The 18,724-nt window shown below is 43.3% G+C and overlaps 1 protein-coding gene and 1 long non-coding RNA gene across 2 annotated transcripts; both read left to right on the forward strand.

Annotated features, from left to right (window-relative positions):
* Positions 1–4,748: 4,748 nt before the first annotated feature.
* On the forward strand, positions 4,749–15,290 carry LOC133014952 (basement membrane-specific heparan sulfate proteoglycan core protein-like; the record flags this gene model as incomplete). The annotated part of the gene is made up of 4 exons (XM_061082164.1): positions 4,749–5,079; positions 5,150–5,380; positions 5,506–5,772; positions 15,262–15,290. Coding segments are annotated over exons 1-4 (858 nt in total), but the record flags the coding sequence as incomplete, so codon positions are not given.
* Position 15,291: 1 nt separating this feature from the next.
* On the forward strand, positions 15,292–16,759 carry LOC133015096 (uncharacterized). Its single transcript, XR_009681516.1, has 4 exons — positions 15,292–15,358; positions 15,486–15,543; positions 16,206–16,294; positions 16,622–16,759. It is a non-coding gene; the product is annotated as an uncharacterized LOC133015096 (long non-coding RNA).
* Positions 16,760–18,724: the final 1,965 nt, after the last annotated feature.

An 18,724-nucleotide genomic window follows, 5' to 3' on the forward strand; every position in this document is an offset into this window, starting at 1 on the left:
CACCAGCGTACAATTCTCCACCTCCCCGTCCACCTATTCCTCCTTCCCTTCACACCCATTGATCGCCTTCATCCCATAATAACCTCTCGCCCCCATCACTTCCATCCCCTGGCTGCCATTGTCTCTCTTTTCCCTCTGCTGCTCTCCGCTGAATTTCCTTTTTCTGTCCTCTATCTTTCAACATCTCCCCCAGCCACCTCTGTCCATTCTTCATCTCTCCGCTGTGCTTTGCTCCTCCACCACCTTCGCCTCCTCCTCTATCTCGGCTTCCTCCTCCTTATCATCCTCATCCCCTCAGCTCTGCCTTTAAACCCCTTAACCTCCCACGCCCCCTCCCCTCTCTCTCTCTCACGTCTCCCTGGCCTTTTCTACTATTCTCCGCTGGTTTCCATCCCTCTCCCGGCCTCTCCTTCTGTTCTCGGGTGTTGCTGTAAAGGTCAGGTTAGCTCCATGAATAAGCTGTAGATTTATGATGCTGCCATCTCCCAGGAATCGCTGTGACCACGGCCAAACAAAAACAACACCGCAATAGATCGCCGGAGCCCCATTCAGCAAACGCAGGGGTTATTAATGAGGCTACGGGCCGGTGCACTAGAGGTTGAGGGAGTGGTTAATACTGGTGCACACACACACACACACACACACACACACACACACACACACACACACACACACACACACACACACACACACACACACACACACACAAATGTACGTTTGCAGTGTTTCCCAAACTAGGTTACGCATTTGCTTTGGTGGTCATGAAAGCTCAACACACACACACACACACAAAGCTGAGGGTTTTGTGGGTAGGAGCTGGAGCCAATCACAGATGACATTGGGTGATGGGGGGGGGGGGGGGTACATCACAGTGTTGAAATATAAAGACAAACCAACCTTATACGCTCACACTCAACACTAAGGACAATTTAAAGTCGCCTGTGAACCTAACAAGTTGTTGGACTCTTATGATCAAAACAGTCTCCAAAGTTCAGCAAGCAGAATTATGACAGCAGATCCCTATGCAGTCAACCACAGAAACCAAATACATATACATTCTGTGTTTAGACTTTAGCTGCAGACTCGCTGAAAGTCTTCTTGAATCAAACATTTTATGATGTGTAATCACAATTGCCACATTTATGAAAAACATGCAGGATGGAAATAAAAACATTCCGGTGAAAACAAGTTTGAGTTGAAGTCAGGTCCAGTTTCAGCCGTGCTCCTTTCAAACAAGTCCACGAACTGGAAAACAAATAAAACATCCACGTAAAACAATGATAAACGACGTTTGATTTAAAGCAACACTATGTACTCTGTAACAGCGCCCTCTGCAGCCAAACATTGGGATTAATCATACCTTCTCACTATAGTTACATGGAGCAGGGAGAATGAAAGCGGAACCAATCTGTCAATTAAAGCGAGTGAACCAACAAACTAATTCTGAAGCTGCTATTTAAAAAAAGTTTAACGACTGCACAACCACTGTGGGTGTGAGTGGTTTATTCTGCCTTCACAGAACAAGACGTGAAGAAGAGGGGGACGATTCATCTGCAGTGTACAGCACAGTCACCAAACACTGAAGAAACACAACATCAATCTGTTGTTTGTATGTGGATTTTACAGCTTCACAGAACCAGAAGAAATAAAAGATTTAGACGTGTGCAGTGTTTGTAAAGGTTTGCTTTCTTTCTTGATGGGTTGGTTAACCCAGATTACAAATTCTCTCACTTCTCACTTTGGAAGCCACGAAAGGTAAGAAAGTTGTTCTTCTTTTCCCATAATTTAAATATTTCCACGTGTAGAGTTACACGTGCTTACCGTAATGTATGTGACTGTCAAAATGTTACAAATAACAATAAGATTAAATTCTAAATATTATAAATTGTACAAATATTTGTAACTAATATCATAACACCTAAAGGATTTTATATAAATCAATGGGAGTGACCAATAATCATTTTCTGGAGGGGGGTTTCAAAAACAATACTTTGGATCATGTACGTACACAAGTCAACAAATATATAGGTCTTGTCCTATTTATACATCTAATGAAGAATTATGACATATTAATATTTATTTAAAGGACTATTGAGGTCGTCAGCTGAGAATCATGAAGCACCTGCCAAAACTAGGTCAACAACTTTATTGCTAATAATGTTTCTGGACGATTAAAGTACAGTCTGTACATTTTGAAGATTTAACAAGAGATTGTTGCAGAAGTGACACCCGCTCTACCAGGAACACAAAAAAGATTCATGTTATATATTCACGTTTCCATGGTGAAATGTCAAACTTTGATGTTTCACCATGAAACAAGAATTTGTTTTAACTCAAATTTACAACGTCTAATCTTCCCTCAACTTCACATTTGATACTGAATATAAAGATGGACAACATGACAGCTACCCCCAAAGTGAAGATAAATAATATCTGTCACTCCCTGGTGGCTGGCTGCAGTTTGTCATAAACCCGGCCTTTTCCATGTCAGTGGATGGGACATGGACCAAACTAAAACATGTCTGTATACAAATCAATAACCTTTTTCTCAAAGATGGTGCCTGTCATTCTTGGTTAGCTCTTCTCGCACTGGTGCATCTTCAAGTGTTCATTTTTTAAAAATCATTCATATGCTGTCACAGTCATTTGGTCCCCTACTGGTCACTGGAAGTAACCCTTGTGTTAATTACCCTTCTGTTTACAAGGAATGTTCATGGCGTGTTCTGCTCTTGATGTACAGCAGCATAGTGCGTGCAGGGTGTGTTCTCCGGTGCCTCATAGTGGACACAGGAAGCATCTACACAGCTGCACACTCCATTAGCATCTTTCTCAGTCGTGCCGTGTCGGACGGTTGACAAAAATAAACCACTACGTCAACTGCCTGGATCGAGGAAGGTGGGGGGGCTGTTCAACGCTGCTTACAGCTTCAGTTGAGGAGGATTCAGGTTTTGTGGGTACAGCCACTAAAGTCGTTTCTAACACTCTGTAAAATGAGGAAATTCAGTTTGCACAAGACACAAGTAGTTACTTCTTTGTTTTAGGTTTGATTTAACACCATCCAGCTCAGCAAGCAGTTCAGTGGAAAGAGGAAGGAAGGTGGGTGTAGGGGGGTGTTTAACAGTTTTAACCTATATTTCTCTTACAGAATCTGTCTTCATTCACGGGCTCTTCTGTGTTGTAGGTAGATGTGTCTGTGATGTGATTGAGTTTCATCTTGTGCACATTATTTATCTGTGGACGTTTTTATAGTTTGAATTCACAGACGAGAGCAGCAGCCACTATGAGTGTAACTGCAGCAGCGAGTGGATTCGTTGTCCTTCTTCTCACTGTGACAGGTACTGTGAGTCTACATTCATGTTGTCACTCTTTTTAACACTCGGACTTCTGATTCACCTGAAGTGAGTTTGAGAAAGAAAGTAAAATATAAATGAACCATTCATTCATTTTCAGATCACCACCTGTAAAGTGATGCAGAAAGAAAATGTATTAATGAATTATCATCAGTATTATTTTGTTTCTTTGATAAGAAGTTTCTATCGTCTAGAGCTAAAAATATTACAGAGGCTGAAACATATTATTAATATCTTTATTATTATCGTCATCATGACTGAGTTCCTCTCCTCTCGATACAGGAATTGTCATCAGTGTGTGGAGTCATGAGTTGAAATGCTATGGAATGCTACTCATGGAAATTTGTTTCTTTTCTACAGAAAGTAAAAAGTAACCTAAGAGTTCTCTGGTGTTGTAATGAATCTGATTATCTGTGTTACAGTGGTACAGTGTGATAATGGCTGGAATGTGAGTTACACTTCTACTGAGATCTGTGCCTTCAGAGGATCAACAGTGGACATTAACTGTACCTACACATACCCATCCACAATTAATAACCATGATACTACAGTTCAGGAAACTCTCTGGTTCATTCAAGAGAGTAATGGGATTTACGTTGATCTAAGGACTGATCCGGAGTATTCAGGTCGTGTGGCGTATCTCTGTGAAGACAACAAGTGCACTCTGAGAATCTCTAACCTGAAAGAGAGCGACTCAGCTGTGTATAAGTTCAGGTTCACAACAAACCAACCTACTGGGAGTTTAACTAGTTCAGATGGAGTCACTCTGTCTGTCACAGGTAACATTTACATCTGAACATTCATTCATTTATTTCCTACATCTTGTTTGGTTCACCTGAGTGTGTCTGTGCACTTTTATATGCATGTGTGTGTTGTCAGTTTGGACTACAATAAATTCCTTATTCTCACACACAGATTTGCATGTGCAGGTGAGCAGATCAATGAAGTATGACTCTTATAACCTGGTAAAGTTCAAGTGTCAGAGCAGTTGTCGTCTAACTGATCATCTGAACTACGTCTGGTACAAGAATCAACAGAAGAAGAAGGAAGGAGCATCTTATTCAGATGATTTTGATTCTACAGACAGAGTTTCCTGTGCTGTTAAAGGACACGAGGATTTCCGCTCTCCGTCAATGCGTGAGTTTAATCTACAGTATTTCACTAACAGCACCAGTATTTGAGATAATGCATTGCACCATAGCTTCATGTGTCTTTCAATACTTTTTTCTGCATGGGCACATTGAACACTTGGGATACTACTGTCAATACTGACTAACTAGTGGAGTACTAGTACTAGTGTTCCGTTTCTGTAAATACAGATGGAAGACATGACTGCTCCCCAGAAGTGAAGCAAAAGCATTGTGATCGCCCCCTGGTGGCTGGCTGCATGATTGGAGTATGAGTTACTCTTCTACTGAGATCTGTGCCTTCCGAGGATCAACAGTGGACATTAACTGTACCTACACATACCCATCCACATTGAATTACCTCGATACTACAGTTCAGAAAACTTTCTGGTTCATTAAAGTGAGTAATGGGATTTACGTTGATCTAAGGACTGATCCGGAGTATTCAGGTCGTGTGGAGTATCTCTGTGGAAACAACAAGTGCACTCTGAGAATCTCTAACCTGATAGAGAGCGACTCAGCTGTGTACAAGTTCAGGTTCACAACAAACCAGGTTGGAGGGAGTCTTACTGGTTCAGCTGGAGTCACTCTGAATGTCACAGGTAACATTTTCACTAGTCAGTTTGAAATGTTAGTGTGTATGTTGAAATAAAACCACATGTTTGTTCACAGACCCTCAGCTCCAGGTTCATGTGAGGAGATCAACAGCCTATCCATCTTCTACCTGGACAGAGCTGACCTGTCACAGCAGGTGTCAGGTCCCTGATCATCTTTCCTACGTTTGGTACAATAACAATAAACTTGTTGGACAAAAAAATTACTTGCACCTCCGACACTTTGATGCTGAAGACAGCTATCACTGTGCTATAGAAGGACATGAGCGTTTCACTTCTCCTTCATTGGGTGAGTTTACTCCTCGTGAAGCTACAATAATGTGGAAATAATTTGGATTTAAACTTTTAACAAATAATATAGACAGTGTTTTGATTGCATTCTCATCCTGTGTGTTAATATAGACTATCCTTCAGATGCTCCAAAGCCTCCCTCTGTGTCAGTGAGTCCCTCTGGTGAGATCATGGAGGACAGCTCTGTGAATCTGACCTGCAGCAGTGATGCTAGCCCAGCAGCTAAATACACCTGGTACAAGAGAAGTGGAGATAAACAAGTTCAACCTCTCAGTGAAGAGACACACTTTGTCCTCAGCTCCATCCGGTTGTCAGACTCTGGAGAGTATTACTGCACAGCTGAGAATGAGCTGGGAAGGAGCTCAGCAAACATCTTGATAACTGTGACATGTGAGTGAAACACAGGTTATTAAGTGAAGATATATTGAATCTGTCCTATTCTTTGTCCTTTACATTTTAAATATGTGCAGTTGTAATGGGGTGTTATTATATTCCAGCTAACTTTAAGAAACCCTGCAGATGGTATCGTCTCAGGGGGATGTACCAATTGCCGACAATGAGGAGGGGGGATATGTATTTCTAGTGCTTTCTTATTTTCATTTTATAGCAAATGATTAGGCTAAATCAGTACTTACAAAAGGAGTAATGTTTTATGTACCTTTTATTTTCATGTGTATATGTTGTATATAAGTATTCTGGTCTGTGAACCCCCCTGTCGCGCTGTGGTACGTGCCGCTCAGGAACCTGTCTCTCTGTCTGCATCTGGAGCTGAAAGAGACAGGTACGGTTATGGAGTGTTCCACTTCTAAGTGTCATTGTTACGTTTAATGCATGCTACTGTGACAGCTTTCTTAAAGAGCAATATAAGATGGCTGTAACGTGTTAAGTGCAGAGTTTGAAGAGTTATTTCAGAAGTTAGGTCTGCGGAGTTTTCCCTTTGAAGTGCGCCGATTCGCGCCGCTGCAACCCGCGGCATTATGGGAAACGTAGTCTTCTAGTGGGATTTGTACAGAACGAATGTGAAGTGCCTTGTTTCTTTTTAAATGTTGTTTGTGAACCCACATGCAGGCATTGTGTATACTCTGTAATGGGTTAGACATGTAAGGCAGGGAATATTTATGTTTATTTTGTCCTTTTGGTTATATAATTATTTCATGCATCCTTCACAGCAGTTTAAGGAGATGTGAACTGATGCAGTCCCTGTTACATGTTTCATCATTACAGGTATGATTGTCAAATTAATCACTATACGATCATTGCAATTGACTGGTTTTGTTTATAATGTATATATGTTTTGTTACTCTCTGTCTGCATCTGGAGCTGAAAGAGACAGCAGTTTAAGGAGATGTGAACTGATGCAGTCCCTGTTACATGTTTCATCATTACAGCTGAAAGACCAAGTAAAAAGATATCCAAAGAGAGCTGTGGTGTCGAGGTGATTTTGTGGTGTGTCGCAGAGTCGCTACATATTTGGTGCCGTGACCCGGATCAAGAGATCAGCTGCTGCAGATCGCCGGGAAGCTTCTCTACATTTTCTCGACATCACAGGTGCACAGAACCTGGAAAAACGGACCCTGCACAGTATGTCCTTTTCGAACAGTGATGACCCTGAAGGGGCTGCAGGTGTATCTCCTTCACGATATGTCAGTGTGCCACAGTCAGATGATCTTATGTCAAATAATGGTATTGACTCTGTGAATGTAACTCCCGTTCGCAATGAGGGTAATACATTGAGTGCACAGAGGGGGTTCTCCGGGATGGGACGGGGAGCTCAGTTGGCTAATTTGATAGAATCGAGTGTCAGGGCCCCCCCTGTTGGTCTACCACTAAATCAGTTTGAAGGTGTTGCAGACTTGATCAAACAGCTAAGCAGTGAGATAGGGAGTCAGATCTCAGCTAAGTTGTCACAAGCAGGCCAGGCTAGTGCTAATGAAAATGTAAACACTCCCCCAAACACAGCCCAAAACCTTGATTGGTCAAAGATGAACCTAATCCTCAAATCTGACATTAAAGAGCCACCTCACTTCAGAGGTGACGGCTCAGATCGATGCACTGTTAGTGAGTGGCAAGAAATTATGCAAACATACCTGGCAAGGAAGGGCTGTAGTTTGTCAGAGCAAGGCAATGAAGTTATGGACAGGTTGATGGGGCGAGCAAGAGATGTCGTCAAGATTTGCATCCGTAACAACCGGTTCGTAAGCATTAGCAGAGATCCTGATGTTATCTTCACTATTCTCAGAGAGCACTTTGGAGATGCAATCTCGTCAACTACTCCGCTACAGGACTTCTACGAAACTATACCAAAGCGTTCAGAGAGTGGTTTAGATTACTGGATCAGACTCAATAAGGCTATTGATCTTGCTGATGAGTGCCTACGAAGACAGGGAAAGAAAGTGGAGGATCCAGGTCATGAAGTAACCATGATGTTTGTTAAACATTGCCCTGATCCCAGCCTGTACACAGCCCTCAGAAGTAGACCTCTTGAGAAATGGACTGTTGGAGAGGTTCAGGAACTGGTTGACAGCCACCACAGAGACAGGCAATCAGCCAGGGCATGTCAAACACGAAACACAGTCAAAGTTAACGAGGATGTGACCCCCAATGCTTGGTGCATGGCACAGCAGCCAGTTAGTGCTAATCAGTCTACTAACCTTGAGCCAGCCTCTTTGAGTAAAATGATCTCCCTTATGGAAAAGATTCTTGCTAAGCAAGAGCAGAGTCAAAGCCAAGCCTGGGGTAGAGCACAGGTGGGTGAGGCCACCACAAACTTAAGCTCATGTAGAGTCTGTAGAGCCCCAGATCATTCAACCAAGGCCCATTGCTTTAGAGAAGGCCTATGCTTTAAGTGTTATAAAACAGGACACAGAGGATTTGAATGCTCAGAAAAGAGGCAAGCGAACAAAACAAATGTAGCCATGCCCCATGTGCCAGACCCAGCTTTAAACTAAAGGGCCTACGCCAAAAAGGGGGTGGCGTGGGCACAGAATATGACACAACCTCAAAGAACCCTGCAGATTTTGATACTGAAAATGAAACCTATTCAAAGCAGCAAGTGATCCACAGAAAAAGAACCACACCACTAGTGGTGAAACCAGATGGCCTGACACAGGGGATTGGTTACCGGAAAATAGATGACGAAGACGATCTTTTCTATGCCACAGCACTAGTTGAAGGGAAAGTGGAACTCTCAGCTCTTGTAGATAGCGGGTCCACAACCTGCACACTGAGTGAGTCTGCTGAACGCAGCCTCCGGGGTGGCAACATTATCGATGGAGAATCAAGTCATCCAACAGAAAAAATTCTGATAGGTTGTGGGGGTAATGAGGCCAAACCTAAATGTACTTATGAGTTGAACATAGATCTACTTGGTTGCAAAATGGCTGTCTCCTTCCTAGTTGTTCCAGGACAAATAGATGATATGATAGTAGGATCAAATGTGATGAGACACGTAATGAGACAGACAAAGAATAGTGACTGGTTTTGGGATAGTGTTTCACGGCCAGCCAGAGAAGATTCTCGAGAACCCCTACTTGACCTGCTGTCAAATGTTGATCGCTGGCATGGCGAAAGGATACCAAAAAGGGTGGGAGCTGTTGTGCTGAAGCAGTGTGTGACCTTGGAGCCGCGACATGAACATTTACTTTGGGGAAAGCTAAAGGAGAAAGTGCCAGTGTCTGTTGGAAGCACTGTAATGGTCGAACCTAGTGACTCTCGGTCTGCGCCAAGAAACGTGTTAGTAGCACGCACTGTCTGTCCTTTGCGGGGGGATAAGTGGATTCCCATGAAGGTGATTAACCCCCTTGATCGTCCCATAGTCCTCCGCCGTAACACCAAGCTCGCTCAGTTACACCCGTGTCTAGCCCTTGAAGAATTACAACTCGACGGTGTTAGTGAAGGGTCTCCTGGCAAGGCAAAGGCAGTTTTGCAGAATGTTACCCAGGTAGAGTCACCAGACCCCGAGTCCTCTGAGAGAGTAAAAACAGATTACATGTCAAAACTGCAGGAACTAGGTTTAACAGAGATAGATGTAAAGTCTTGTGAAGTGTCTGACTTCTGGAAATCAAAACTCGTTAATCTGGTTTCTCAGTATGAAGGAATCTTCTCCCGTGACAAACTTGATTGTGGAGAGGCCAAGCAAGTTGTCCATAGGATTCGACTGAAAGATGAGCTGCCCTTCCGATTGCCATGTAGGCGGATCCCACCATCTGACTACCAGAAACTGAAGGAGACCTTGGATGCAATGGAGGAGAAGGGCATTATTCGGAAATCCTACAGTGAATGGGCCTCTCCACTTGTGATTGTTTGGAAACCATCAGGAGAACTCCGAATATGTACTGATTTCAGATGGTTAAACCAGAGAACAGAGAAGGACGCATACCCATTGCCACACCAGGGTGATGCTCTTGCAGCACTGGGTGGGAACTGCTTCTTCAGTACTATGGATTTGACGTCAGGATTCTACAACATCCCAATACATGAAGATGACCGCAAATATACGGCATGCTCAACCCCTGCCGGGTTGTTTGAATACAACCGAATGGCTCAGGGGCTATGTAACAGCCCAGCGACATTTGCCAGAATGATGACATCAATCTTTGGAGATCAGAATTATCTCTCCCTTCTCTGTTACTTGGACGACCTCCTTGTGTTTGGAAAAAGTGAACAGGAGGCACTGGATCGTCTGGAGATGGTATTCTCTCGCCTCAGGGAACATAACCTGAAGTTGGCACAGAAAAAGTGCTATTTCCTTAGAGAGTCAGTCAAGTTTTTAGGTCACATTGTAACTGCAGAGGGCATTGCAACTGACCCATCCAAAGTTTCCGCCATTAACCAGGTGACAGCGGCAGATTTGATGGCAAATGACGGTGAAACCCCCTCACCAACCAAGATAAGATCCTTTCTTGGCATGGCTAACTATTACTCGCACTTCATAGAAGGCCTGTCAGGAATGGCGAAACCATTGTTTGCACTGACTGCAGGACAGAAAAAGAAGAGGAAAGATGGAAAGCCATGGGTCAGCAAGCCAAGACGTTTAAAGCCAGAGGATTGGACTACTGACTGTGAGCTGGCAGTTGAGAAAATCAAGAATGCGGTTACTCAGACTGCTATTCTATCCCATCCAGATTTCAAGAAACCATTTGTCCTTTATATCGACGCTTCGATGGATGGGTTGGGGGCGGTGCTTAGTCAGGTGCCTGACGGTGAAAAGAGACCAAGACCCGTAGCCTTTGCAAATAAGACATTGTCTAAGTCACAGTCCCGCTACCCGGCTCATAGGTTAGAGTTTTTTGCTCTCAAGTGGGCTGTATGTGATAAATATGCACATTGGCTAAAGGGAAACCAATTCACGGTCCTGACTGATAACAACCCCCTGACGTATATCATGACTAAGCCTAAATTAGACGCCTGTGAGCAACGATGGGTGTCAAAACTTGCACCCTTTGATTTTGACTTGAAGTACATACCTGGTACACAGAACATACCTGCTGACCTTTTAAGCCGACGTCCATTTGCCAAAGTCTTGGATGCTAGTGAAGCCCTAGAGAATGGCGCTCAGTGTGTAACCTCGGAGCGAATACAGGAGGCATTTCGGTTGTCAGTCAATGTCCAGACCAGTGACAGTTACCTGGGCCAAAACCAAGTAGGAGGTCAGATTGGAATGTCCAGAGAGGGAGTTAAAGCAACCCTGGAATCCTGTTCAGAATGGGAAAGTGGCCGGCTAATACGCAACATCAACTTTGCCCAGTGTCCTGGCAGTCTGCTGAAGGGGGGCGTACCTGCTCTTCCAGCCTTCTCTGCGGATGACATTAAAAGGAGTCAAAAGGAGGACTGTGTAATAGCTCGTGTTAGATTCTTCATTGAGAGGAAGAGGAGACCCTCACGTCGGGAGAAATGCCATGAGCCTGCACAAGTTCTGAGGATGCTAAAACATTGGGAAAAACTTGAGATGACCAATGACATTCTCTACCGGAGATCCAAGGACAGAACTGGTAGGAAAAGGTATCAGCTAGTGCTTCCCAGCTCACTCAAGGCTGTCGCTCTCAAGGGCACTCATGATGATGCAGGCCATCAGGGCCAGAGTAGAACACTTCATCTGATGCGCCAAAGATTTTTCTGGTCAGGAATGGATGGTGAAGTTAAGAAATATGTTTCTCACTGCAAACGTTGTGTAGTTAGCAAGACTCTTGAGCCAGAGGCCAGGGCACCATTAGAATCAATTAAGACTAGTGCACCGCTCGAGCTGGTTTGCATAGATTTCTGGTCAGCTGAAGGGAAGAACGGAGAAAGTGTTGATGTGCTAGTTGTGACAGATCACTTCACGAAGCTAGCCCTTGCATTTCCTTGTCCGAACCAGACCGCCAAGGTAGTGGCACGGAAGTTATGGAATCAGTTCTTCTGTACTTATGGGTTTCCTCTCCGGATCCATTCAGACAAGGGGGCTAATTTTGAGAGTCATTTGATCAAGGAACTGTTACAGGTGTCTGGAGTCAAAAAGTCCCACACCACCCCATATCACCCCATGGGCAATGGGCAGACAGAAAGATTCAATCGTACACTCGGTAACATGATCCGCTCCCTTCCAGCAAGAGACAAAGAGCGGTGGCCACAGATGATACAGACGCTAACATTCTCGTACAACTGTACCACACATGAAACAACGGGTTTCGCACCTTTCTATCTTATGTTTGGTAGGGTACCCAGGCTGCCTGTGGACATCGTGTTTGGCAATACATTGAGGGATGAGGATGTGGTGGCTCATGACACCTACGTTGACTCTTTGCAGAGGGACCTTAGTGAAGCGGTAAAGATTGCCCAGAGAAACACGACAGAAGCACAGAAAAGGCAGGCAAGGCAATATGATAAGAGGGTCAAGGGTGTTCCGCTCACAGTTGGTGATAACGTTCTGCTGGCAAACAGGAAAGACAGAGGAAAAGGTAAATTGGCCGATCTGTGGGACTCAACAGTGCATGTGATTACATGGAAGGATCCATCTGTGCACATTTACAGAGTTGAGGATCCTACCACTAAGAAGAGTAAGGTTGTTCATCGGAACTTCATTCTGCCAGTCAACTTCCTGCCGGTGGTGGAACCAGAGGACATGTCCACGATCTTCTCCACAGTCTCAGAGGAGGTGGCTCGTGATGTTGAAAGTCTCGGCAATGAGCCTTTATTTGATATAGAAAGTGAGTCCGGTGACAGTAGGACAGCTGTCTGGATAATGCATGGCCAATGTCCCAAAACAGTCAGTATTGGGGAGGCCCAAGGAACTCTCGAAGAGCAACCGGCAATTGGGCTTGGTATGGAGCAGCACCAGACTACACCAGTTGGAGAGGAGGATGTGGCCTCTTTACATGAGGGCAGCTCCAGCAGGAATAGCAGTCGAAGCATTACAAGCGAGAGTGATGTCTCTGGGAACGACAGAAGTGACTCTGGTACTGAGGGTGGGGTGAGGGAACAGGAGACACTGCATGATCCTGGGAGCAGTAGGAGTGATTATTCCATGTCAGTGACAACTCGAAGTGGGATTAGTAGTGTGACTAGTCCTGTCGGCTGCTCCAGGTGTAACACTCCAGAATATGACCGAATTCTGCCAAAAGAGAACTTGCTTTGGAGGAATCAAAGACTGGAACCATCAGAGACTGTCCTCAGTGGGGATGCAACGACAACCAGAACAGGAAGAGTAGTAAAACCTGTTAGAAGACTACTGGAATCAATGAGCATGATCATAAGAGAACCTGGAAGTGTAGATTCTTTGTCTGTCTTGTTCGAAGTTCTCTCGACCTTTGTAGATGCGTAAACCACTGAGAGGGTCATTCAGTTCAGCTTTAAGGGCCAGTGTTGTATATAGAAAAATCGGAATGTAGGGTTGAGATGTATCTTATCGGAGGGGGTTCTTGGTTATATGTATAAGGGCATATTTCTACCTGGTAAAGTTGTTTGCTGTCCTATTGGACGACTACGGTCAAGGTTACCCCCATAAGGAAGGAGTTCTCATATAGTCTTAAAGTTTGCTGTAATTGAGGAGGGGTGAATGTAATGGGGTGTTATTATATTCCAGCTAACTTTAAGAAACCCTGCAGATGGTATCGTCTCAGGGGGATGTACCAATTGCCGACAATGAGGAGGGGGGATATGTATTTCTAGTGCTTTCTTATTTTCATTTTATAGCAAATGATTAGGCTAAATCAGTACTTACAAAAGGAGTAATGTTTTATGTACCTTTTATTTTCATGTGTATATGTTGTATATAAGTATTCTGGTCTGTGAACCCCCCTGTCGCGCTGTGGTACGTGCCGCTCAGGAACCTGTCTCTCTGTCTGCATCTGGAGCTGAAAGAGACAGGTACGGTTATGGAGTGTTCCACTTCTAAGTGTCATTGTTACGTTTAATGCATGCTACTGTGACAGCTTTCTTAAAGAGCAATATAAGATGGCTGTAACGTGTTAAGTGCAGAGTTTGAAGAGTTATTTCAGAAGTTAGGTCTGCGGAGTTTTCCCTTTGAAGTGCGCCGATTCGCGCCGCTGCAACCCGCGGCATTATGGGAAACGTAGTCTTCTAGTGGGATTTGTACAGAACGAATGTGAAGTGCCTTGTTTCTTTTTAAATGTTGTTTGTGAACCCACATGCAGGCATTGTGTATACTCTGTAATGGGTTAGACATGTAAGGCAGGGAATATTTATGTTTATTTTGTCCTTTTGGTTATATAATTATTTCATGCATCCTTCACAGCAGTTTAAGGAGATGTGAACTGATGCAGTCCCTGTTACATGTTTCATCATTACAGGTATGATTGTCAAATTAATCACTATACGATCATTGCAATTGACTGGTTTTGTTTATAATGTATATATGTTTTGTTACTCTCTGTCTGCATCTGGAGCTGAAAGAGACAGCAGTTTAAGGAGATGTGAACTGATGCAGTCCCTGTTACATGTTTCATCATTACAGCTGAAAGACCAAGTAAAAAGATATCCAAAGAGAGCTGTGGTGTCGAGGTGATTTTGTGGTGTGTCGCAGAGTCGCTACACAGTTATGAGTCGTTTGACTTCTGCCCCATAAATATTCACAGTCAGACCATCAGCAGTACAAAGAGGATCCACCCAGCGTCAGTAAAAACATCCATAAAGCTTTCACCATCCTCAGTAAACTTGAAAGATATTTCCTTCACTGTGCACATTCACATGACGAGCAAACAGCTCTCAGCAGACAGACAGTGGTGAAAACAAATCCCTGCTCCTGTACACACGTCACACATACCCCTCCCAGCAGGGGGAGCAGTGGCTCATAAACATTTTAAGAGACACATCCACAAACAGGACACTCTGAACAGGGCTCTTCACACGTTTTATTAGGACGAAACTCTGTCTAATTGTTGATAAGACTCAGAATATGTCACGTTTAAGTTCATGTTACAAACTGGACTATGATTTGGAAATCTGTGGACATTCAGGGGAGTCTGGAAACTGCAGCGCAACAGGTAATCATTGAAAAAAAACAGCAGCTAATTACACCTGGTACAAGGAGGACGAGGACCCACCAAAAGCATCAGGACAAATCTTCACCATCACTGATATCACAGCTGAACGTGGTGGAAATTATCAGTGTGTGGCCCAGAACACACAAGGACGTAGTAAGGCCACCTTACATCTGACTGTTGGAGCAGGTGATTTTAGCACTCTGGCTTTTACAGCCAACACCCCCCCCCCCCCCCCCCCCCTTTTTTATTGCACCAGAACCTTAAACCATCAATACTCAGGATTTCCAGATGTCACAGCTGTATATCAAGCCCATCAACCTTACATGAACAATACTGACAGACCAACAGCATCACCTGGCAAACTGAGTCATCAGTCTAACCACACTGCTGATGTCTCCAGTCTGTTGTCTAGGGAAGTCAGTGATAATCATGAATATCATCAGGCTGACTCTGGTGGTCGTGCTGGTTCCAGTGCTTGTCTGGACTCTGTGGACGAGGTAAAACAAATCCATCAGTTCACCCTCTGCTCTTTTACTGTCTTCTTCAAACGTCTTCAAACACTAGTTTAGGTGTTATGAAGTTCATTTTGTCAAATGTTGTGTTTGTTGTTGTTTTTCGATCCAGGATGAAGAAAACTCTGAGCTTGAAATCAGAAGCGAATGAAGCTGTGGAGATGATAGAGGTGAGAGACAGTGAGGCCTAAAGAATGACTCCATATCACTGTTTTCATCTCACTATGTTAGAGAAAGAGATAAAACATTTCTTGGATCAGCGACTTTGTCTGAATCTGCCCCAAAATGTAAAAGGTTTTTTCCATTGACCGTATATTAAAATGGACGTAGACTCTGGGTCTAGAAAGTGAAGTGAATGATCCATTTAGAGTCAAATAGACCATAAAGCACCGCAGGCATTGGGGCATGGATACCGTGTGATTGACAGCTGATACTGGGTGCAGGTCACAGGTTTAGGTGGGCGAGCAGTGTCCTGGGGCCCCGAGTCAGGCTCCACCCACTTTCCTCCCAATATGGTTACTTCTGGTTTCAAAAAAGAAAAGATGGCGCTGGACAAAATGTCAAAAAAGGAGGCTTCAAAATGGCAGCTCACAAACCAATGGGTGACGTCACAGTGCGTTGACACTTCTTTCGTGGTCCATGTCCCGTCCTTCCTCCAAGTTTTGTGGAAATCAGTTTAGCAGTTTTTGTGTAATCCTGCTGATGAACAAACAAACGAATGGACAAGGGGCGCAAATACGTTCAAACTAATCTTGAATGAACTGTGATGTTATGCAGATTTCATGAACAAAGTCCAGTGAGGCTTATTATTTTCTCATCTCTCCCCCATCAGTCACACAACTGTCCTGAGTATGAGAACGTCGCTGCTGCAGCACAGTCAGAAGACACAGAGGAGCAGGAAGACCTGGTGTGAAGCATCAGGTCAGAGCCACTGGGACAAACACAACCAAGATGGACGACTTCAGAGTACATCCGTACAAGCGAGTTTTACAGAAACCATAGTGTGTCGTTATTAAATACAGGAAATCTGTCCCAGCAACAAAATATCTGAGTGAAAGCGCATAGTTTGAGCACAAGCAGAGCAGCAGGAGCTGTGTGAGTGCAAGCGCAGGGTTTTGAGTAAAAACACCACGAAATCTGAACGTGCAAGTCCAGCTCTCAAACTAAAAGACCACGCTTTTGAATGAAGAGGAAAACCAGCGTATATTTCCTTTCTACTCATAGTTTCCTGTTTTCTTTTCTCCTCAGGTGCACTGTGATTGGTTTATGAAAGTATTTTGGAGGAAACCGAAGTATCTCTCTCTCTATCCCCGGTTGCAGCAGCAGCAGTTTGTACAGCATGACCTTAAGAGCAAGAGTATTGTTGTGTTGTTTCTTTTCTGATGGGTCCAGACATCCAGTTTCCGCAGCTTTATTTCTGTGAGCTTTAGTTCTGAAGTTGGTTTAGGTTGAAGGGAGATTCTCAGATCGTACAACCCTCTGTGGGTTGGTTTGTTGGGTTTTCCTTCTTTTGTCCATTTTGCCGGCCTGTTGTAGAAGTTGTTGTCTTTTCTGCAATAAAATTACCTTTTATTTTGCTGTTACTCTCTGAACCATGTTGGACGTCTTGGTGATGAGCCTTTGAGGCTGTGGTAACACCACGTGACTCATCTTTTGTCTTATACATGATATTAATGTGGTTAATGATGGATAATGAATTATTATGTATCGTGATTTTATGATTCTTTCTTAAATAAAAGGTTTTGCTCTTTTGTTTTCACTCCTTATCAATTTGTTTATTTGTCTTTCAGCTGAATTACACCAGAAAACTAAAAATAGATTTTTCCACAAACTCATTAAATTTGGGCAGGAATCTTGATAAAGGGGCGAGGGAGGAGCCTATTTGTGTCACTTTCTATATGATTTTGAGACTGATGAAAGCAGTCAGGATTATTTAGAGGACTGGTTTCTATGAGTGATTGAACTCTGGTGCAGCTTGATTGAATTGAGGGAGATTGAATTGATGGAGGCTGGCATGTGCACATAGACACCAAAGGGGGCTTGAGCCACTGCCCTTTTCCTTCCTCGAGAGAAAGTTCCCTTTTTTAAATACATGAATATTATATTCCTGTTTTCTCACAGCTCCCCTGTCAGACAAATATATTGAAATATAATAAATAGGGCTGGGCAAGTTAACTAGTTAATTACGAGTTAACTCATCACTTATTTAACTCAACTAATTATTTTATCTCGCATTAACTCAGGTTTGATTATTTATTGTTTTATTGTGAAAGTCAGGCTTTTATTTTGTGAAAGTCTGTTGCTGACTGCTGCGGAACCGGAAAAAAGAAAATAATTGGCGGATGAACAACCATGGATAAGGCTACGGAGCTTTTACATGGCCATTTTCATTTTAAAGTCCTTCCAGACGGCGGTGTCGATAACATTAATGCCCTGGCAGTGGCATTGAGCTTTAACTTTGTATTTGCTTTGATAACATTGTTAAGTTGAGATTTACACTGAATATTTTATTTAACTGCTACTGTATTAAATGCTGATGTTAAAAGTGTTTGCACAACAAATGTTATGGCACTTTCGTTCATATGGAAGAACATTGAAAATAAAATTGCGCTATACACTACTTTTTAATTAATTATTGGATTTTGCGTATAAAAATGCGATTAATCGTGATTAATCAGGGAAATCATGCGATTAATCGCGATTAAAACTTTTAATCGTTGCCCAGCCCTAATAATAAATAATCTAAATATCAGGTCTCTGTACCCTCCCTCCCTCCACGTCTCCTGCACAGAACTGAGCACTGGAGCTGTGGACATTTCTCCGTTCTTAGAGACCCTTATAAACGTCAATAATGAATATCAAGGGAAACGGTGCGGAGCTCAACAACTTCCTGAATAAAAACACCAAAGGCAAAAACAAAAACAGACTTTACGTAAGTGAGCTTCATCATCCTGTGCAGTTCAATCAGCGTCTGCAAATACAAGCATCTTTTCCCCAAAGCCAGACACTGTGACGGGCTGATTTTCTGGGGATACGGTCAAATGTTCTGCATTCTATATGCACAAAGGGATAAAGGTTTGTTTTTTTGTCAGAGCACAAAAGCTTTTTCCACAATAACATGACAGATTAAAGTCTCAGGTTTTTTCAAGCTCTGGGAGGGAATTGTACGAGTTCCCTTTGAACAAGAGAAAAATATGTGATTTAGTTTGACATTTTCTCCTCTGGATTTCACTTTACCTCACTAAAGCAAGCACACCCACCTGTGCTTTTTGGGAGTTCTGTGTTATTAATGTGTATTTTTCAAGGAACTGTTTAGAACCAGCTCATCCTGTTTCCACCGACGGCCTATAA

The sequence above is a fragment of the Limanda limanda genome, chromosome 12, assembly GCF_963576545.1.
Source record: "Limanda limanda chromosome 12, fLimLim1.1, whole genome shotgun sequence".
In the NCBI taxonomy this organism is placed as follows: domain Eukaryota; kingdom Metazoa; phylum Chordata; class Actinopteri; order Pleuronectiformes; family Pleuronectidae; genus Limanda; species Limanda limanda.